The 22,133-nt window shown below is 46.8% G+C and overlaps 1 protein-coding gene across 4 annotated transcripts in view; it reads right to left on the bottom strand.

Annotated features, from left to right (window-relative positions):
• Nucleotides 1-22,133, bottom strand: part of SLC6A4 (solute carrier family 6 member 4) — a 37,788-nt gene that overhangs the window by 3,225 nt on the left and 12,430 nt on the right. For 3 of the 4 annotated variants that reach the window (XM_033172322.1, XM_033172325.1, XM_033172323.1), the window contains exons 2-13: nucleotides 19,596-20,151; nucleotides 17,727-17,861; nucleotides 17,147-17,366; nucleotides 15,136-15,274; nucleotides 13,657-13,791; nucleotides 11,344-11,447; nucleotides 10,975-11,102; nucleotides 6,926-7,038; nucleotides 6,191-6,322; nucleotides 4,660-4,759; nucleotides 2,887-2,987; nucleotides 285-452 (exon numbers count right to left, since the gene is read on the bottom strand). In XM_033172322.1, the coding sequence (XP_033028213.1) occupies nucleotides 285-452; nucleotides 2,887-2,987; nucleotides 4,660-4,759; nucleotides 6,191-6,322; nucleotides 6,926-7,038; nucleotides 10,975-11,102; nucleotides 11,344-11,447; nucleotides 13,657-13,791; nucleotides 15,136-15,274; nucleotides 17,147-17,366; nucleotides 17,727-17,861; nucleotides 19,596-20,034 (1,914 nt within the window). In that variant the 5' untranslated portion in view covers nucleotides 20,035-20,151. Of the gene's footprint in view, nucleotides 1-284; nucleotides 453-2,886; nucleotides 2,988-4,659; nucleotides 4,760-6,190; nucleotides 6,323-6,925; nucleotides 7,039-10,974; nucleotides 11,103-11,343; nucleotides 11,448-13,656; nucleotides 13,792-15,135; nucleotides 15,275-17,136; nucleotides 17,367-17,726; nucleotides 17,862-19,595; nucleotides 20,152-22,133 lie in introns of those variants that run through there. The other variant, XM_033172326.1, reaches the window with a different exon arrangement.

The following is a 22,133-nucleotide window of genomic DNA, read 5'->3' as shown; positions in this document are numbered from 1 at the left end:
TGACACGTTAGTGTGTTGGCTGTGGTGTGTAGCACAAATGTTCCATGTGCTCCTCCTGGGGCTGGAAAGGGGTTCGTTTAATCTTTGGTTTGCTAGTAAAACTGAATTACTGTGTTGCGAATTGATGCATGTCTGAAAAGTGTGTCCCCAACATGAAAAGTTTCGAAAGCTCTGATATAGAGGGTTCACCCCAAGGACTTAGCCTTAGCTAGGGAGGAGTGGATACTGGACTAGATGAGCCATTGGTCTGATCCAGAAGTCAGGCTCGTCTTATGGTCACCTACCTCTTTAAGTGTTCCCGGAGTGGTTGCCAACCGATAAACCATGTAGGTGGGGATGCAAATGAAGGACGAGGTCCCAATACAGTAGCCCAACACTACAGTCCAGTAAGGATAAGTATAGTCGAAGAGGCGGAGTTCTGGAGGACTCAACATGAAGCTGCAAATGATAAACTGGAGAAAAGCCAAACATTTAACTCGCAGGAAATAGGGCTCTGGCAGAGGGAGGCATCCCTACAATGAGATAGCAGATTGGGAGCTCCATTGAGAAGTCACCAATGGGTCTCAGCAATAAAACTGCTAGCACAGTTGTAAAGCTAAGCAGGGTCTGGTATGGTTTCATATTGGATGGGGATCTACATGTTTAGATTCCTGCATTGCAGGGGGTTGAACAAGGTGACCCTCGGGAGCCCTTCCAGTTCTACAATTCTGTGATTCTGATTAGGGTTGCTAGATCTGGCTGTGGGGGCACAAGCCCCACTGGAAGAAGCAAGAGGCATGCAAATGTGACCATTTTCACCCACTGTTCCCAGCATTCTGTTTGCTTATATGCAGTATTTGGGGATAAAAATATATATTGCAAATCAGAGCTGTATGTCAAAGAAGCAGAGGGGAGGTGGGGAGAATGGGCTTTCTTTCAAGGGTTAAGAGAATAGGTATAGATCAGGCTGGCCTCCCTCCCTGCGTTATTTTATTTTGAAATATTTATATGCCTCTTTTCTGGATAATGCCCATCCAAAGTGGCTTACAACAATACAAGATTTTTTAGCCACTTTTTGCCATCAATTTTTGCCACTAAACGTCTCCTTTCTTCCCGGATGCTGAGTGCTGACTTCACTGAAAAGGCTGGCTGAGTCAATTTAGGAATGGGATTAAGCCTTCATTTAATAGTGCCAGAAATAGCTCTGCCAAAGCAGGGCCAGGGGCTCCTACTAATCTTATTAATCTTCTTTTTTTGCAAGTGATGCCATCTACTTTTGTTAAAGTTTATCCAGGTGTCTCCTGAAGGTGTGAGTTAGTTTTTATGCTCCTCCAACTAACCCCCATTCCCACTTTGTATTAGATTTTTAAAAAAATGCATTTGTTCAGAGAAATCAGTTCTCTCTCTTTAAAAAAAACCTACTTAAAACAATTGCACAATTAGTGCTTTAATGTAATTTCCTGAAAGTAGTGTAATGACCCGAAAGAGCAATAGTCCAGAGAACAATAGGGAACAGGACACGACTACCACACATACCGTTAGATAGAAGGAGGTGGATGCCTTGGGCAGCTGATTTTGAGCTATGAACAGGCAGTAAATTGAATCATAGAATTATTGAACTGTAGAGTTAGAAGGGACCACAACCGTCATCTAGTCCAACCCCCTGCAGTGCGGGAATCTTTTTACCCAATATGGGGCACAAACTGATGATCCTGAGATTAAGAGTCTGTTGCTCAATCGACTGAGCTATCCCACGAGCTATCCCACTTACTGTGGTATTTTTACTGCCAAGGACGGGAAGAGGCGCTTGTAGATAGTAATGCCTCAGGTGCCAAAATAACTTGACTGGCCTTGGGTACCATGCACCTTGACTTGGAAGTGGGCAGTGGAGGGACATGGGTGCCTTTTGCTGCTTTATCTTAAGTAGCAACATGTCTTGAGCAGGCTCTGCCCAAACAGATATCATATAGCAAATGTGTGCCAGAGGCAGTTACTTTGCCAAGTCAGCAGTAGGGTCAGAGAGACGTAGTAGTAGTAGTAGTAGTAGTAATAATAATAATAATAATAATAATAATAATAATAATAATAATAATAATAATAATTTATTTATACCCCACCCTTCCTGATTTAAAAACCGGGCTCGGGCTGCTAACAACAAATATAAAACATTGATTAAAAAAGACTTTTAAAAACAGGATAAAATACAACATAAATGTAGCATCGCCAGGGCTAACTGGCCAAGTTAGTCCTGCTAGGGCCAGCAAGGAGACCAGGGAAGAATTTAAATGTGGGGTCCCAGAAGGGTTTCTTCATAGAAAAAGGGAAGGGGAAAAGGAATGGAGGATCAGGATAAATTGAAGGCCAGGCGGAATAGCTCTGTCTTGCAGTCCCTGCGGAAGGAGGGACTGCAGGGCCCTAGTCTCATGGGACAGAGCATTCCACCAGGTCCTGCAGGGCCCTAGTCTCATGGGACAGAGCATTCCACCAGGTCGGAGCCATCACTGAAAAGGCCTTGGCCCTGGTGGAGGATAATCTGGCTTCTTTAGGGCCTGGGACCCTTAAGCTATTCTTATTCATGGGCCTTAGGGTCCTCTGCGGGACATACCAGGAGTGCCATAAAGTCAGTGGTAGAGCATCTGCTTTGCATACAGAAGGGTCCAGGTTCAGTCCCCAGTAGCATCTCCAGGTAGGGCTGGGAATGTCCTCTGCCTTAAACCCTGGAAGGCCACTGCCAGTCTGTGTAGGCAGTACTGAATAGATGGCCCAGTGGTGTGACTCAGTGTAAGGCTGTGTTCATAGAGGCTGTTGTGCAGGACAGGAGTCTGTGTTGTAATATTTTACTTTTATGATGCAAACACACTGTGGAGAAACTTCTTATTACATGTTGGGCTGGACGGACAGACTCACCAGGAGGAAAGTTGGGCTGATGGCTACCCAGGAGATTCTCCAGAACCATCCAGGGCTGAATCCAAGCATCTCCTTCACGTCACTGCAGAACTGGCTGACACCTGCAAAATTAACATAGGGTGAGGCCCAAGTTACTCGCGTGTTGCTGTGAATTAGGTTCAGCAGAATAAAAAAGTGAAGTGTGATTGCTTTGATTGCACCAGCTTAGGTTTATACACAGTAGTATGCCAGCTGTCAGGCTTCACAGCACCCTGCTGCCATTAGTCCTAACCTAAGAGTTCTGTGAAACGTCAGAGCTCATGCGCATCCACACTAACCTAAGCTGTGGTTCATCACTCATATGTACATGGTCATAAGTGTGAGAGATTAGCAGCCAGACCTAACAAATGCACATTCTTGCTAGTTAGCATGAGAAGGGGCTACGTCCCCAGAGCTGTATTGCTGATAGGCAAATACTCAGACCATAGAAATAGAATTGGTAGAGAGGTGCTGTGTGATGTCATTTCTCCTCCTGTAATGGAGAGGAAGGCATATATAGTACTGTACTTCAAATATCTGTCACATGGAAGATGGAGCAAGCTTGTTTTTCCCTGCTCCAGAGGCTAGGATTCGGACCAGCTAAAATCAGGAAGAACTTTCTGACAGTAAGAACTGTTCAGCAGTGGAACAGACTCCCTCAGGATGTTCGGGGCCTTCCTTCTTGGAGGTTTTTAAGGAAAGGTTGGATGGCCATCTGTCATGGATGCTTTAGTTGAGATTGCTGCATTGCTGGGGGGTTGGACTAGAGCAGGGGCCAGCAAACTTTTTTCAGCAGGGGGCCAGTCCACTGTCCTTCAGACCTTGTGGGGGGCGGATTATTTTTTTTGGGGGGGGGGGGAATGAACTAATTCCTATGCCCCACAAATAACCCAGGGATATATTTCAAATAAAAGGACACATTCTACTCATGTAAAAACACGCTGATTCCTGGACCGTCTGCGGGCCGGATTTAGAAGCTAATTGGGCCAGATCCAGCCCCCGGGCCTTAGTTTGCCTACCTATGAACTAGGGGACCTTCAGGATTCCTTCCAGCTCTACAATTCTATAATGGAATAGAGTCAGTTCTGTGATTCCACGATTCTATGAATTGTTGTTGTTCAGTCGTTCAGTTGTGTCCGACTCTTTGTGACCCCATGGACCAGAGCACGCCAGGCACGCCTATCTTTCACTGCCTCCCGCAGTTTGAATTACACAAACCTATGAATTACACAAACCTAAATTGCTGGTATGCACTAGAATCCCTCCTGCAAAATACTGACAGTCTGGAGGCAACCACAGTGGGCCTGGTGTATGGATCTAGCAAGGCCACTGGCTGCCTTTTGAGGAATAAAGCAGTGAAATGTATGTATCTTCCCTTTCTAAACCTGGTCTTACATTCAAAGCAATAAGGAAGCTGCATTATACTCCACTTACTATAAGGCTAACAATAGCTACTAGCCAGGATGGCTGTGCTCTGTCTCCACGGTTGTGGGCAGCAAATAACAGTTGCTGGAAACCACTGGAGGGGAAAGCTTTGCTACTGTGCTCAGGTCCTCATTGAGGGCATCTGGGTGGCCATGGTGAAAACAGGAGGCGTGACTAGAAGAGCCTTTGGCCTGATCCAGCTGGTTCTTTTTATGTTCTTACCCTCATTCAAAAGTGATTAAATGTGACTGTGATGGATGCACTCTCAAATACACATTTACATGAGCACAGGAGTCATTAGCAAGTGCACCGGCATGCAGCTATCCTCACCGTAAAACCAAGCCACTGCAATGGATTCCAGGAACACAACGGCTATCACAGCTGGGCCTGTGGCATATTCTTCAAACAGCTTTACGACATACGCACCACCCTAGAGCAAGACAAAGAAAGATCATGGGAAACAACAGGTACGCTACCAGTTCCCAGAAGGCAAAACTTGCTTGTGCAGAGCTCATTAGCTCATTGGAGAGGGAGCAGAAACCTGTAATGTACCGTACTTTAATCTGATGCTCCCTTCAGTACCAGTGCAACTTGACTAATCCTGAAGAGTGTAAATGACCCAGTTTCTCCAACTTCCCTTCCTTTGCCTCACACAATACAGCAACCATGCAGATCAGAAAAGGCTGATTGGAATGTGTGAGCAATCCAGTAGGTAATCCAGTAGGGGATTGATGCCTCTCTGTTTCCTCCCTGGTGAGAATGTTGAAGGGGCAATGACTGACAGTAAAGCTGAGGGCAGACCCTTGTGTTCCTATTCTTTTTCCCCTTGGGAGTCAGACTTTCCCAAAAGGGGAAGGGAATTGTGCCTCCAGCAGGAACTGGGACTCCTGTTTTGCATTCCAAATCAAGGAGCGATAGCTGATAAAACACAGTGTGTGATACAAGTTTCTCATGAAACGTTCCATCTATGCTTGGTAGTAACACCTCCCCTGGCAGATTATTCACTATCTCTAGTTCAGCTTGGCATCTCATCCAATCTGTTGACCTCATAGCACCACAACATGCAATTTGAGACACCCCTAACCTTTTGGGAAACTGGGTTATGTAGCACTGGGATGGCTTTTCAACACTCCCCACCCCCGAATGTCTCAAACATTGTTGTTGTTGTTGTTGTTGTTCAGTCATTCAGTCGTGTCCGACTCTTCGTGACCCCATGGACCAGAGCACGCCAGGCACGCCTATCCTTCACTGCCTCTCGCAGTTTGGCCAAACTCATGTTAGTAGCTTCGAGAACACTGTCCAACCATCTCATCCTCTGTCGTCCCCTTCTCCTTGTGCCCTCCATCTTTCCCAACATCAGGGTCTTTTCTAGGGAGTCTTCTCTTCTCATGAGGTGGCCAAAGTACTGGAGCCTCAACTTCAGGATCTGTCCTTCTAGTGAGTACTCAGGGCTGATTTCTTTGAGAGTGGATAGGTTTGATCTTCTTGCAGTCCATGGGACTCTCAAACATTATTGCCACTTAACGCAGCTCTTGCTGATTTGCAGCGTTTTGAAACAACACATTCAGTTTTAAAAACAGCCCTGATCAAGGCTGCATGGAAAAGCATTTGGAATCTGAATCAAAATCATTCAGAACTTGTGGAAAGGCATGGTAGAAATCTAACAAGGAAATCCCTTGCAGGGTTGTAGAGAACAGCACCAATCTTGGATTGCATCCGATTGTTTGCACTCCAAGAGCTGCATTCTGGCATCCTCTGTGGCATTAAAGGGAAGCCTGGAATCCAAATTGCACACCAAATGTGCGCGCACTCTTCACCCTACTGAATAGCTTGACTGGCCGTGGAAAGGTGAGCTACTCACAAAGGTCAGCGTCGGCATCGCACCCAAGAAGCAGATCACAATGAAACCCAGCACAAACAGCTCCCGTCGCTTGCTCCAGATGTGCGGGAATTCATCCAGGACGGCAGTGATCACCCCTTCTAGGCCTGCAAACTGGGAGAAGCACACAGAGTCAATGAAAGAAAGGCAGCTGCCTTCTTCCCTAGAACTCTTAGAGCTTGCAAAGGGATCCGAACAATTCTTTGTTTGTTCTTGGTGAACTGAACCTGTTTTCAGGCTGATGGAATAACCCCACAGCTGGATGCTAAGGGCCAGACCAGGCAGCTCACATTCTGCCCATACCCCAGAGGCTACGACCTGATTTTGCCTGCCTCCTCTCAAGTGGATGTTCCTTGGTATAGTCCAGTCATCCCAAGTCTGATGCTCTCCAGATGTTTGGGGAAACACCCAGCTAGAACGCCAAGTAAGACCCTGGCAACACAGCTTGTTGGTTGGGGCTAATGGGACATAGTCCAAAATGGCTTCACTGACTGAGGACACCAAGTTCAGGAAAGCTGCTCTAGATTCTGCCCCAGAGGAAGTGGGGAAAACATTGTTTTCTTACTAGCTGGTCAAGTGTCAGCATTCCAGCCCGAACACCAACTGAGGTTATCCAAAAAGATAATATTTCCATTCTTCAGATTTGGTTTGGCTAAGTGTGGACTAAGTCTGCAATAACACACACGCAACCTTCCCTTCTACTGCTCCATTACTCACTGTGCTGTCCAGTCCCAGGGTGATCAACATCAGGAAGAATATAATGGCAAAGAAGGTGGAGGCAGGCATGTTCGCGATGGCCTCTGCATAGGTGATGAAGAGGAGGCTGGGACCTGTCAGTCAATGACATAACAGTCCATGACTTACTCTGCTTCCTACAGGGTTTATTCCCCCCCCCTTCCCAGCTTGTAACACAGTGGTTAATGTCAATATAAGTTAACACAGAAGCCATATGGCAGATAAGAGAAAAACAAATCGGAACAGCTGATAATCAGCAGCATAAATAATCAGCCACTCCTTTCAGAGCCAGTTCAGCTGTGACGGTACCTCCTCGCCACCATGCTTTAATCTGGCATCTCAAACTCATTAGGAAGGGAGCCAATCTGATCTCCTGTGACAGGGAGTTCCACAGCCCTGACGTCATACTCTCCTATATTCCCACCAGCTACAACTCTAATGGTGGCAGGCATAGAGAGCCTCCTCCTGCAAAGGTCGCCAGTCAAGGGTATCTAATGTGGTGTCTTCTGGATGGGAGTTGGAGTACTACATAGGAAGAGTCTGCTGGATTAGGCCAATGGCTTGTGTAGACCAGTATCCTGTTAGGAACATGGGAGGCTGCCTTCTACCAAGACAGACTTTTTAGTCTGTCTAGGTCAGTATTGTGCAAGCTCACTGGCAGTAGCTCTCCAGGGTTCAGACAAGGAGCCTTTCCCAGCCCTATGTGAAGATACCATTGGGAGGTGAACCTGGAGCTTCTGCATGTAAGGTAAATGTGCTGCTGCTGAGCTATGCCAGCTCCCCACTGCTCTCATGGTGGCCAACCAGATGCCCGAAATGGGAAGCCCAGAAGCCCTACAGCATCTATTCTAGAGGGCACCATGTTTACTACCCAGGAGTGGTCAGACAGGTTGGTGTGGAAGGAGACAGTGCTTCACATTATGGTTAGGACCTAGCCCATTTCATACTTTAAAGCTAACTGCAGCTCAGATGCTGTCAAGGAGCCAAATCAGCTGGCACCAGCCATAGAGCTGCATCCTCCCCAAATTTTTATTATTTTTGTTTATTTTAGGCGGCTATGTACCCCACCCTTAAACAATTCCCCAGGACAGCTTACATTATCAAAATACAATAAACAATAAAAATGCGATAAAATATAAACTGGCTCTGGTTGGGACTCCAGCTGACGCAGTTTGGACCAGCAGAAGTTTCCAAACACTTCAAAGGCAGCCCCACTTAGAGCATGTTACAGTGATCCAACCTTTATGTAACTAAGGCATGTGTGATCATGGCCAGTGGCTATACTTTTGCCAGCAAAAGCATTGTCCAGAGCCAAGCTGATTGGCTCTGGGCAATGCTCTTGACCCTGTGGGTGCCTGTAAGGAGCTTGCTGCAGGAATTGAGCCGGGAATCCTGTGCAGCACCATCTCAGTGTGGCACCAGACTCTAGCAGGATGGAAGGGAGCGGCTTTGTCCCTGGCTTGATGAATTGTATCGCGTTTCATCTTGAGGGCCTTCAATCCTTCATCCAGTCCCAAACATCCTTTTCAAGCAGCCAGTTGGCAGAGCTCTTAAGGGCAAAAGTTTATAGATCTGAGAGTATCCCATGCCTTGCCAATGGCTGGCACCAGAGATCTGTATATTTTTCAAGGAGGATGCTACCCATAATCACTAAATGGAACCTTCATGATTTGAAGCCAGGCCAAACAAACAAGAAATAGCACTGCATATTTTATTCTGAAACAGCAAGGCAATCCCTGTGTTCCAGCCTCTCTGACCTCACATTCCAAACAGAGGCTTTTCCAGCTTGGTCTCAAAGATTTCCAACCAAGGAGAGAGCCCTACTTCATTGGAAGCTGACTGATTTGCCAAGTCGGACCCCGCTGGTCCATCTAGCTCAGTATCACCTATGCTAGCTTTCCCTGACCTGAGTAACACAGTTTATGAAAGATATTGACAAGCTGGACCATGTGCAGAGGAGGGCAACCAGGATGACAAAGGGTCTGGATACCAAGCCTTATGAGGAATGGCTGAGGAAGTTTGGTCTGCTAAGTTCGAAGAAGAGAAGACCTAGAGGTGATATAACTATTTCAAGCTTGTTTCCTGGTGCTCCAGAGGGCAGGACCTGAACCAAAGGATTCAAATGCCAACTAAACATTAAGAAAAACTTTCTGGTGGTAAGAGTTGAACAACAGTGGAATGGGCTTCTCTGAAGGTGGTGGACTCTCTTTCATTGGCGGTTTTAAACAGAGGTTGGATAACCATCTGTCAGGGATTCTTTAGCTGTGATTCCTGCACTGCAGGGGGTTGGACTAGATGACTCTAAGGGTCCCTTCCAGCTCTTCTGTGACTCCGATTCTGATTTGCCTTCCAGAAGCTGCTGAATTATTACTACCACCATCCCTGACCATTGACCATGCTGGCTGGGGCTAATGGGAATCAGGAGTCCTGCAACATCTGGAGATGTTCCCTTTGGGGAAGGATTTTAGGCAACACTGAGGCTTTTAGCCCTACCTGGAGTTGCTAGGAATTGAACCCGGAACATTTTTTCATGCAAAGCCAAACATAGTAATTTGAGAATTAAGTAGCTCTTGGCTAAACATACTGAGCTGCTTTAGGAATGTTTTCTTTTTGTGCCTTCAAGTCAAGTTTGCCAGCATCCTGCCTGTGTGGCTAGACTCTGTGTCAAAATTAGTCAGCCAAGGAAGTGTTCGAGGAATTCTTCAATGAGGCCATTGAACCCAGTTGCCTAATGATGAACCCAGTTGCACACTGAAACATGTTTCATGGGAACTCAGGAAGCTAGCCGCCTTATGCCGGATCAGACTATTAGATACCTAGCCCACTACTATGACTCGCAGGGTCTCAGGGAGAAAAGGGTCTTCCTCCATCACTTGCATCCTAAAATTACTTCAGAAGGGGATTGGAGATGCCAGGGGTGGAACCTTGCTCACTGGTTCCAGCCCTTCCTCAGCTGGCTATCGAGACACAGTGGTGCCTGGTATTCTCTTGCTGTGCAGAGTTTTTTAGGATGCAAAAGATCCTCTGCAGAATACAGAGCTTGCATCAGAATACAGGAACATACTGAGCCAGACCATTGGTTCATCTTGCTCAGTATTGCCTACACTGACTGATAGTGGCTCTGCAAGGTTTTAGGCAGGGAATCTTTCCCAGCCCTGCCTGGAGATACCATTGCAGATTGAACCTGGGACTTTCTGCATCCCAGTGGGCTACATCCTTCCCACCTTCACAGCAAAGGTAAAGGGTAAAGGGACCCCCGACCATTAGGTCCAGTTGTGTCCGACTCTGGGGTTGCTGCGCTCATCTCGTTACTGGCTGAGGGAGCCAGCGTACAGCTTCCAGGTCATGTGGCCAGCATGACAAAGCCGCTTCTGGTGAACCAGAGCAGCGCATGGAAATGCCGTTTACCTTCCCGCCGGAGTGGTACCTATTTATCTACTTGCACTGTGTGCTTTTGAAATGCTAGGTGGGCAGGAGCTGGTACCGAGCAATGGGAGCTCACCCTGTCACGGGGATTTGAACCGCCGACCTTCTGATCAGCAAGCCCTAGGCTCTATGGTTTAACCCACAGCGCCACCTGCGTCCCTCACAGGAAAGGTGGTGAGAGTATAAAAGGAAGGGATTGGGAAGAATTCTTTGTCTGCATTGCACTTCCCAAACCAGTATGTTAAACTGAAAAGTCGCTATCCTTTGAATTCACACTTCTCCAAATTTTGCAGTGCAGTTCTCCAGACAAAAAAAAAAAATGTTCACCAAAGAAAGTATATGTTAAAGGAAGAAATCTTGCTTTCGTAGAAATAACGAACAAAAATTACTTGTAAAAATACATCCGTTTGGGGAGATTGCTTACATAAACATTACAGAAAATTGCAAACAAACTTATGTTAAGAGAAATTTTCAGGTGCACTTAAAAAAAAAAAAAAAAACCCCAACCATACTGCAAACTGCTGCAGAAATGGGGCAAACGGAACATAAGACTGGACAAATGAGAAACTGAGGTTGGCCACATTTACCCATCCTTGGTTGCTTACCTGTGTCTCGGGCCACATCTGCCACCTCTTGGTTCCTCATCTCAGCCATGTACCCAAGCACAGTGAAGATGACGAACCCGGACACAAAACTGGTCAGGCAGTTCACAGTGCTGGTGACTAGAGCGTCCCTGTAATGGAAACACACATGCCCCTCTGAGAATCAGGACATGCTTGTGACACAACACCCACACACCCACCCTATACACAAATTCTCCTTGTACCCTCCAGCTGGTCTGATTTGGAGTGTAAATCATTAGAACTGTGTGTAAATCATCAGTATGTTTATTAGAGTCTTCCACAATGACAATTTGAGTGTCTCTCCCCCCCCCCCCCCAGTTCTCAGTAATCTTACTCCTTGAGAAAACTCACTGGTAGCAGTTGTTATGGAACTTGTTGTAGCTTGCAAAGGCTAGGAGGACCCCAAATCCTGGGCCGAGAGAGAAGAAGATCTGAGCAGCTGCATCAATCCACACCTAAAAAGAAAACAATCAACAGACACAGCTCACTAAAAAGGGTATCGGTAAAAGCAGAGTTGTTCTGGGAAGCCATGCAAGGAGTGAGCTCTTTCAGCTTCCAGTTTGTGTTTTGAGCCCTGTACTTCAAGAGTTTCAGGTTCAGAGTTTGCTATGGCGACTCTTGCTGTAACTGAGGAAGCTATCAGTTAGGTACAGGCAGGGACGACTGCTTTGTAGCAGAGGCAATGGAGTTGAAGTTGAAGACCTAGCAGGGCAACCCCAATCACAGTGGTCTGCCACTCCATGGGTTCCCCACAGTAGATCCACTAAGGCCCTCCCCGACAGCTGGCCATCTAAGCTACTGCCCACCACTGCATCTTGTGACAGTGAGTTCCATAGCTTAATAATGCAGTATGTGAAGTTGTATTGGGGGAGAGGGTTGGCCTGTCTTGATTCTCCTGCCACTCAATTTCATTGAGTGACTCCTAGTTGTCTCTCTGTCCAATTTCTCTGCATCATACTATAATATTACAAACCTCCATCAGTTCTCTCCTTCATTACCTTTTTTTCTGGTTAAAATAATCCAAAACCCTATAGCCTTCCTTTATAGAGAAAATGCTCCAGATCCATGATAATCTTGTGGCTGTTTTCTGCACATTTGTACTGAGCCAGACCAGACCAGTGGCCCCTAGCAGATGGAGTTGCACTCTAGTGTTTTGAACACGAGACATTTTCAGCCCTACCTGGAGATGCTGAGGATTGAATATGGGGCCCTTTGCACTCAAGGCAGATACTCTACCACTGAGCTGTGACTTTCCCCTAGTTCTTTCAATATCCCTTTTGAGACGAGATGACCACAACTGTACACTATATTTCAAGTTCACCCACCCCATAGATTTATTCAAGTGCATTACAACACCGGCAGACTTCTTTTCAGTTCTTTCTTGATAGCACTAAGGATGGAATTTGCTATACTATTTTTACAGCTGCCACACACTGGGTTGACATCTCTGAGCTGTCCTTCTCCCATCACCCCAAGATCCGTTTCCTGACTAGCCATCTTATCTCCTGTTTTCTCCAGAACAAACCAGTTCCTTTTTATTCTCCAGGCTCAAAGCTGAGCACTGCCCAACTTTGTAGATCGTTCCTGCCCCAGGAGCCACCACACGAAAGCTTTGTGGCCATATATCAACAGCACAGAGATCGCAATCTGGCCTCGCTCATCGCTTCAGAAACATCCAATACAATGCTAACACCCTTTATTACTTTTAGGGGAGGCAACGGGGCCTTATTGGAGATGTGGCTTTATCAGAGAGCGATGTGTCTTCATTTCCTCTTCATTGAACTCTCTCCTATCAACCGGGAGCCCGCTGGCTGGCGAATATTAGAACCTGTAATCTCAATAGTAGCTGTATTTATTACTTAGAGGGCCAAAATCTCCCCCAACCCCATCTGAGTCTTTCATAACTATTCAGGGGGAAATGACATTTGCATCTGCTATACAGAATGCAGTGCCTGATGGCTTGTGGGGGCAACCTCCTGCCAGCACATAACACATCCTGCTTGCGGGATTTGCACTGGCTGTCAATTTGCTACTAACATAAATCCCTATACAGCTCAGGAACAGGATACTTGAGAGACTGTCTTATCCCTTATACACTCAGCAGACAGTCTGCAGAAAAGCTTCTTCTGCAAGTTCCATTTATCCTGTTTTCCAGCTGTTTCCAGAAAATACAGATAGTGGGTACTTGTATCTCAGCAGGAACACCATACCATACAGCAGGAGCAAGCATGCTACCAGCCTTGCTCCAAGTAGCTGCAGAGCAGGCTTCGGTGAACCTTGAAACTTACACAGGGCCAAAGAGCACTCCCCAAGCGTTATCCTCTGGAAACAACCAAGTAGGATCAGAACCACCGCCAAGTGGTGCCGCACACCACCTGACTCGAACAGCTGCTCCAGAAGGACACCATGGTTGAAATACCATGGTACTGAAAGCTGCTGAAAGGCTGAGGAGAATTAAAAGGGGTACAAGAGTGCCTGGATCTGGTCTGCAGCCACCCACTCAAGAAGGAGAAAGTGGCAACTGACCAGTAATTACCTAGATTTTTACTTGGATTGGGAGAAGGCTGACAGAACACCTGTGCATTTCTCTGCATTTGCCACAGGACTTTTAAGGCAGCTGATCCATTCATCTGATTTGTTGCACCCGCCTTCCCCCCTGCTTACCTCAGTAGAAAAAAGCTTATTCCATTCGGGCTTCAGGTAGTAGACCACCCCTCTCCAGGCCCCAGGCAAGGTAGCACCACGTATTAAGAGGACAAAGAGTATCACATAAGGGAATGTGGCAGTCACCCACACAACCTGTTTGGAGAAGAAATCAAGACTGAGGATTCGTCTAAGGGAAACCACCAGCACAATGGATGAAAACTTTGCAATATTAATTTATTAAATTGATAGCCCACTCTCCACCGCAACTCAAAACATCCCCACGGTGCCTAGCAACATCAAATCCATCAAGACCATATCTAAAAACAGTAATTAAAATGAAAGTTTTAATATCTCCAGTGCCTGAATGTCCCTCTTTCTTTCCAAAGACCCAGGCAAATAAAAAAAACCACCAGCATTTTAGTGCAAATTTGTCCTAATGTGTACATTTTTAGCAAATATGTACATTTTTGCAAAGCAAATGTTACATGCTTTTGTGTGCTAGTTTAACTAAACTATTCTTTATGCACATTTTACATTAGAATATGCATCTCTATACACTTTAGTTGACTGGAGAACTGCCTTGCAAAATTCAGAGATGTGCAAATGTTATAGAATCCCCCCCCCAATCCCTAGTTCTGGGGGTCGCTTCTGCCAGCTCCATGAACTATCCCATCCTGTGCCAAAGCCCTGTCTCTTCCCACCCCAAGGAGGTGGCACAGACTCCCCTGAGTCTGAACTTCCTTCCTCTTCACCTGCTGCCAGGGGACAGATGGAGTTTTCTGGCCTAGTGGCACCTTGCCTGCTACCTCATATTTGGGAGGCTTGTGGTGTCTGCACCCCTGACACTGACAAATCTTCTGTACAGAAAAAGCCTTCCTAACACACAGCCAGAAGGAAGGATGGTGACATCCTCACTGGATGCTAGCCAAGATCACAGGAGGCCACCAGCTTGGGTAACTTCAGAATACTCTCAGATCATTCCAGCTGCTTCTCAAGCCAGTCAGGAACATGAAAGTGTCCTCCCTCTTTTTGGTGGTAGAAGTAGGGAAGCTTTTTCAGCTTGAGGGCCGCATTCCCTTAATGGGCAACCTTCCAGGGGCCAAATGCCATGTTTGGACTAGACCAGAGGTAAAAACGGATGGGACACTTGCTGTGTACAGTAATCTGTATCCTAGCCATGCAAAAGCCAGAAGTTTCTGCAAGCTCACCCGCACATACCATCTCTCCAGTCTCTAGCCAGGCAAGCAAGAGACATTCTCATATGTCAAGAACACATTCAAGTCAGCTAAATGCACTTGAGAAGGGGACAAGGCAGGGCTGGTGAGGGTGCGGCCTGATGAAGGGGTGTGGCCTGGGAAGACCCCTAAGGCACTAAGGAATGGAGAATCCTGGTGGGCCACATGAGCCTCTCCCCCCGCCCCGGTCTTCAGATTTCCATCCCTGACCACCAGATACAATCCTGGCATAGCTCCTCCTGCTGTTGGCCTTGCTGTTCACCTTTCCAGATGTTTTGACTCCTTTCCAGATGCTGAAGTACACAGTGGTGAAGATAAGCATCAGACAGAGGACCAGCTGCCAGCTGATTCCTCCAAGGTCATCCAGCCCCTTGGATCTGTGCACTTGGAGAATGTAGCGGCTGAAATGGAAAGGAAACTGGGTCGTTTGGGATGCAGACTTTCTAAAGGGATCATTTCAAGTGGGTGACGTTTGCTTAAAGTCCATGAGTCCTGAGGGTGGGATGGAGTGGGGTTCGCTACTGGGAACTTGCCATCAACGTGACTGTTGGATGCAAGCCAAACAAACGGGAGGTCAGGAACAGGGTAGCCTTGCAATGTTGATGGACAGCAACTTCCACCATCCCCCTGACCATTGGCCATACTGGCTGCTGATGGGGTTGATGGGAATTGGAGCCCAACATTGTCTGGAGGGAACCACATTGGCTTCCCCCCATTTAAAGATTTGCTCCTGGGTGCGAGCGGGGGAGAAGGAAAAACAGCCTAGAGCTGCCTACCTCATGTCAATTTTATGCCAGTGCTGTTCAAAAAGTGGCAGTTATTTACTTCAGTTAGTTTTTTTTTAACAAAAATGGTTTGGATTTCCTTTCTTTCGCAATCAAAACAATGTACATACATCTTGAGCCAGGCCTGATTACAGTAGTTTCAAGGAATCGGCTAACCAGTTGGCGGGGCGGTTCTAACTTCTGACAATTCTGGCACACATTTCCCCCGTTGATTAAATTGGGAGATGCCACTTCATTCTTATACCCCGAAAGGGCTTCCTTTATACACTATACTATTAAGAATAACCTATTCTCAGTGAAGCATACTTTTTATGGCCCGGATCGCATGTAACATTAAACCATGGTTTATTAAACATGTGCAGACCCTGCCCAGTACAGTGGTACTTCTGGTTGCGAACATGTCCGTTCCGGGGTACCATTTGCACCCCAAAAAGTCCGCAACCAGAGCAGTGCTTTTGTGCATGTGCGAAGCGTGCAGAATGCTTGTGCGCGTGCAGTGAAACCCAGAAGTAAACACTTCCAGGTTTGCCACGTTCTTAACCTGAAAAAATGCAACATGAAGTGTTCATATCCAGAGGTACCACTGTACCTTAACTGTGGTTTGTTTACCGTCAACAAACTGTGACTTGAAGCCATGGTATACTGTTGGCTTCTAAAACTTGAGTTATTTTAACTATGGCTTGGTGCTACTTGTGAAAACAGCACCCTTGGCTTTTTTGGCTACCCCACCCCAGACACTTCACATTCTAATAAGGCAAGAGTGGCTGGAAAACAGAAGAGGCTTTGGAGAAGCAAGTCATAGTTTGATCATCTGTAGGACAAATTGTTTTTAATTCATGGTTTGATAAATGAACAATGACATAGTGTTAAATGCGAACCAGGCCTGTGTGTTTCTGCATGAGTCACAATTCTAAGTAGGCTTTCTGTTTGGGAGGGGCTACGCTCAGAATAGTGACTCATGCAGAGATACAATGGGCAGCTTTCTCTGAGGGTGGACAATTCTTTTGCTTTTCTATATCAGGAGTGGTGGTTTGCTCAGTGCGGAACTTTGACAGAATTACCCGTGCCACAAGCAGAGGCAGATTGGAAGGAGGTGAGAACAGAGCAGGGAGTCATCCAGAGATCCAGAATGCACTCTCCTCTGTTCATGGGTGCTTTGGGCACTTAGGAACCTTGTGTGTTTTGACATGTTTCTCACAGCTCTAGCAGATCTCTTGCAGCACCCATGTGTGTTCTGGCACCTAGTTAGGGAATGACCAAGGTTGATGTCGCAGAGAGCTTCAGAGGTTGTTGCAAGGATAAAGAATGAACCACTAACCCTCACTGATGCTCATGAAAAGCAGTTGCTAACTAGGAGACCTGAGCCAGTGCCTACATATAAAGAAAGCATAGGGTTTAACACATCCGCCCCTCCTCAAAAGCTCCTTCCCCACCCACCCTGCTCCACCTTATTCTGGCATGGCCGTCTCTCCACTTACATGCACTTACGTGTAAAATTCTTCTGCCGGGGAGGTCGAGTTGGCAGTCCAGGCAGAGCTCTTGTTGGAGAAGTAGTTCGTGCAGTTGTTGGTGTTCCAGGGGTTTTCGCAGCTGGTCCAGGGCAGCTCACTCGTGAACGAGGAGATGAGGTAGTACAAGGCCCATGCCATGATGGTGTTGTAGTACGAGGCAGTGTAGAAACCAATGATGCAGATGGCATAGCCAATTCCTGGATAGGTAGAAAATGCTGGCATAAACATCAGAAAGACGGGTGCTCTGGTGTTCCTATTCAGCGATCTGTTGTAGTGTAGAGGCTTCCATGCAACACATGGAGCTCCAGCACATGCCATAAAAAACATGGATGAGGGCACAGGCAACAGCATATAAAATGGCATTGTCAGTCATTTTCCATGTCTGAGCATTTATTGGGAACTGTGCTCATAGTAAGTAGAGAACTTTTTATGCGTGGATTTTGAGGGTCAAAGGCAGAATTACATGTGTTAAGACGTCTGATCTCCACATATGCCAGGAGACTCAGAATTCTACGTACAAGTCCTCCTGAGAATAAAGATTTCCCCTAGAGGGTTACCTTTGAAAATGGGACAGATCTTCCTCCAGATTGAGATGCATCCATTTCGGTGATACTGCCCCAGTGCCAGCTCCATGTAGAAGAGTGGGATCCCTCCAAAGATAGCCATGATTGTGTACGGGAGGAGGAAAGCCCCTGAATCAAAGGGACCAATGTTAAAACACCATTCAGAGAGGCATTGGATGGTAACAAGTGGCCTACGCAACAAAATATTGCAGCATGGAGTGTTTCTGATCAAGATGCCAGCCGATCAGCTGTGCCCTCCCCCAGAAGACTCAGTTCCCTTGACCTCCCACCCCCAATTGGTGTTTCCCCAAGCATGCTGGCAGATCCCTCTTGTGCCTGTGGGGTGCATTGCGTCCACAAAGGTCTCTGAATGCCAGAAATAGAGGGAACAAGGTGGGGGTGTTCCAACAACAATGTTGCTGTGTGGAGTACTGCTGTTCAAGATCCCAGTTGCTCCCCTTCCCCTAACCCCAGTTTTCCACCAGTCAGCCAGCTGAATCCTTGCTGGCCTGTTGCATGCTCAGTTGTGCATGCCTTTTTTGGGGGGGAGGAGCAGTATGTGTGTTCAGTCCCAACTACATTAAGCTCTTTGATATCTCCATTGATGCCTGTGGCCAGCTCTCCCTCCCATCTTGAGGATATTTCAAAATAGCTTATCAGAATGAACAAGTCAGGAAATGACCTTATCGAGGCAACAATGCGGTTTCTTCCCTTTCTTAGATCTGTTTATCTTCCTCTCCAGCCAGTTGTCAACATTTCGTGCCGCTCAGCCTTTATGGGGCTATTTTAGGGATAGCTCCCTATTTTGTCCACAGCTCCAGGAGTGATTTTAAGAATCCCTCAGTGAATACAGGTTGCTTCCATGCTAGAGTCCACTTGGAGTGTGTATTGTTTTTGTTACCTGTCAGTAGGCCTGGGTGATACATCGTCCAGGACCGTGTATGACGGCTTCACCTGGCAGTATATCACGGGTGAAACCGACACAGCTCCTGAGTCTCTCTGCTACCTGTGCCACTTTCAGCATCGGGCCGCTGGTAGCAGAGGGACTCAGGAGCAACAGCGGTTTCACCTGTGTTATACTGCCGGATGAAGCCACCATCACGCTCTGCCCCTCATGCCACAGAGGGAGGAGCAAGCTGTATCACCAGGCCAATACAACTTATTCCTTCCTTGGCTTCTTTAAACTGTTGCCGCTGCTTCCCCACCTGAGCGAGCCCCTATGCCTCACGTGCAAGCTGGAGAGGCATAGGTCTCACTCAGCTGGGGGGTGGGAGCCTTCCCCCCCCCCCCGCGCCAGCTGAGCAATGCAAACAAGCTGTATTGTCCCTGACCTGCTGGGATGAAAGCCCCTCAGCTCCTGCAGTGAGAGTTGCGACAGTTTCACCCCGTGCCTTATGGGCTGGAGCCAACGCAGCTTGTTGCTGCATATCACCAGGTTGCGATGTTTGTCTGGCGACACATTGCAATGTTGAAAACCTGACATTGCCCAGCCCTGCCCATCAGCATCTTTTAAGTGGGAATGCTGGGTGGCATGAGAGAATGAGTCTCAAGCAAATAAATGTATATTCATATTCTTTATTTAATTGCAAAGAAATGCTTGCAATTAGCCTTACCTCCAGTTATCGCTTGGCCTTTGGTTGCTTTGTGCTGCAGATTTTTCAGGGGGGGGGGAGATGTTAGTTCACAGCACCACCATCCTGCTCCACCCCCAGTATATGTTAGAGGAGCAAGGCCCCAGCGCTGTGCCCAGATTAAGCAGGGGGCTGCAGGGTAATTGACTCTTGTGAGCCACTTTGAGCTCAACATTTGTATTTGGAAAAGCAGAATACAAATATTGAATCAAATCAATCAATGGACACTCACCTCCTCCGTTTTGGTAACATATATAAGGGAAGCGCCATACATTTCCTAGATCTACTGCATAGCCAATAACAGAGAGGAGAAAGTCCACTTTCTTGCTCCAAGTCTCCCTCTCATGCAACTCCAGCTGCTGCTGACCCTCTGCCACACAGAGGGTGGTGGTCATGGGAGCAGCGGGTGTGGGAGGGGTTCCTTCGCTGCCCCCTGTCGCATTGCAAGGACTTGGGCTCTGGGCTCCTGAAATCCCATTGGACACAGGGCTTGTTGTCTCCTCCTTTTCTCCCTGGCTAGGGTGGGCTTGGTTTGCACCCTCCGCCAGTTGGAATTTAGGTTCGGTGATCTTGATCAGGAGTCCGTTCTCCGAGCAGTCGTCCCCTTCCTTACAGTTCGAGGCCTTTGGAGGCGTGAGGGGCTGGGTCTCGCTGGGGGCTGCCTTCTCCATTCCAGTAAGTTAGCAGGCAGCGTTCCTATCCATCTGCAGGGGACTTCCACTAGGACCGCCTTTCCAGCCACAGATTCCTTCGTGGGTTTCCCAGCATCAGCAGCTCAGCTGTGGGCCCTGCAACATGTTTGAGGAAACAGGCAGCTCAACATTTTAATTGCGGAGGCAAAAACAAAATGGCAAGATTTTATCGATCGGTTATATGGTCTTATTTTACATAAACATGTGTACAGAAATGAAACGCTTCTGTTCTTTTATTTAATAATGAGATAGAAGAACAATTGTAAGCGGCAAGATTGTAGAAGGCAATGTTCAGCTCTTTGCAATGACGCAGGTACTTAAAGGCATTTTGCTGTTTGATGTGAAGGACAAGGTGGTGGTCTCTCACTGTTCCATATACGCAACCCAACCAGGGTGACTCTTACTTCAGTGGTGGTAATGGGATCGCATCCTCTACCACACTTGGAGCCCCAGGACAGCTTAGGGAGCTCAGGCAAAATGGGGGTGGGTTGATACACTGCTCCTCAGTGTCTGCTGCCTAAGCAGCTGCCTCAGTCCACCTAATAGTAGGGCCAGCCCTATATGCCAGTAGCAAGGAACGGGCACATAATCGGGTAATAGTGATGTTGCTGCTAGTACTGTCTCCAAATCATTTCATTTTACTTACTTGCACAACATCCTTGTGAACCCCCCACCCCACCCCAGCCCCCCAGCATTCAAGTTGAGGTATGGAGAAGAAAAGCTCAGACATCGGATTTGTTTTTGTGTGTGTGTTTCACTTGATTCATTCAACCAATACTATCTGCAGTTAATCTGGATATGAATGAGATATTAGTTCTGAAGGGGGTGGAAGCATACTGTATTAGTTTGTAGATGGGGGGCATGCATACATCACAACAAGAGCTTTCTTTAAAACTTCCTCATGGCATGGGAGTGAGAAAGAAAAACCTTTCCTAAGAATTTGCCTGCCATTCATAGTTGTTTGTTTTTAAATGAGTACTTACATTAAAAAGAATTAACTTATATTAAAAAGTCCTAATCAGGGGTGCCATTTAGTCAGTTGATAATTTTTAAAAATTGATTTAGCTAACCAATTAATTGGTTAAAGTCAAACCAAGAATCATTGGCACCAAACAGTGGCGTGAATGTAATCTTCAACGGCACCTCAAAATGCCTTCCCTGCAGCAGGGCCAGACATTGCTATTACTTGCAGTTAAGAATAACAAACCGCACCCAACTAATTTCTACTCAAAGTAGACCCACTGAAATTAATGGATCTGCGTTAGTCCATTAATTCCAGTAAGTCTACTCTAGAGTATGACTCACATTGAATACCACCCTATAGTGTGCACATTGATAAATCTACATTACCAGGCAGAACAAAACGTTCCTCTTCCAGTACAGCCTTATACACACCTACTCAGAAGCAAGCCCTGTTGCTTTTGGTTGGGCTTACTCCCATGTAAGCATGAGGAGAGCCATGACAATTATTATCCCAATGAAGCAGACCCAGGTCTGTGCAGTTCCCATTTCTATCATGGAGTTGCATCCACCTGGTTAATTGGCCCTTTCCTAAGAATATACGAAGAGCTCTGCTGGGTCAGACCGAAGCCCACTTAGTCCAGCATCCTCTTCTGATAGTGACAAAGCCCCAGTCTGACATAGGCAATGGACTTTGGCTCTCTTGGTGCTTTCCAATTACTGGCATCTTGCTCCAGATTTGCAGTAATGGTTGGCCTTCTTGTTACTACTGTAGGAAAAGATGCTGCTATTGCCCTCTGCCCCTGCAGTGACAGTCTAATTGGCACTGACTTTTCTTTTTTCTTTTAATAGTATTTTTTTAAAGAATCTATCCTTGCCTCCCACTTTTCATTCTGTTTTGTGATCCCTCTCAGTGGACACAAATGCTCTGATTTCATGTCCAATTGCTACTACCTGCTGCCACGATTCGACCTACTCAAACTCTCAGGCGCGCCCAAAGTAGCTCTTTGGAACCCGGCCATTATTTGTAATAACCTCTCCTTTCTGTTTTTATAATCAGGTGGGTCTTGTGCCAACGGAAATCTGGCCAAATAGGGGAAGAATGATCTAACAGCCAC

The sequence above is a fragment of the Lacerta agilis genome, chromosome 15 (genome assembly GCF_009819535.1).
Source record: "Lacerta agilis isolate rLacAgi1 chromosome 15, rLacAgi1.pri, whole genome shotgun sequence".
Lineage (NCBI taxonomy): Eukaryota > Metazoa > Chordata > Lepidosauria > Squamata > Lacertidae > Lacerta > Lacerta agilis.
The sequence above is the reverse complement of the archived record's forward strand: the minus strand, read 5'-3'. Positions and strand labels throughout refer to the sequence as shown.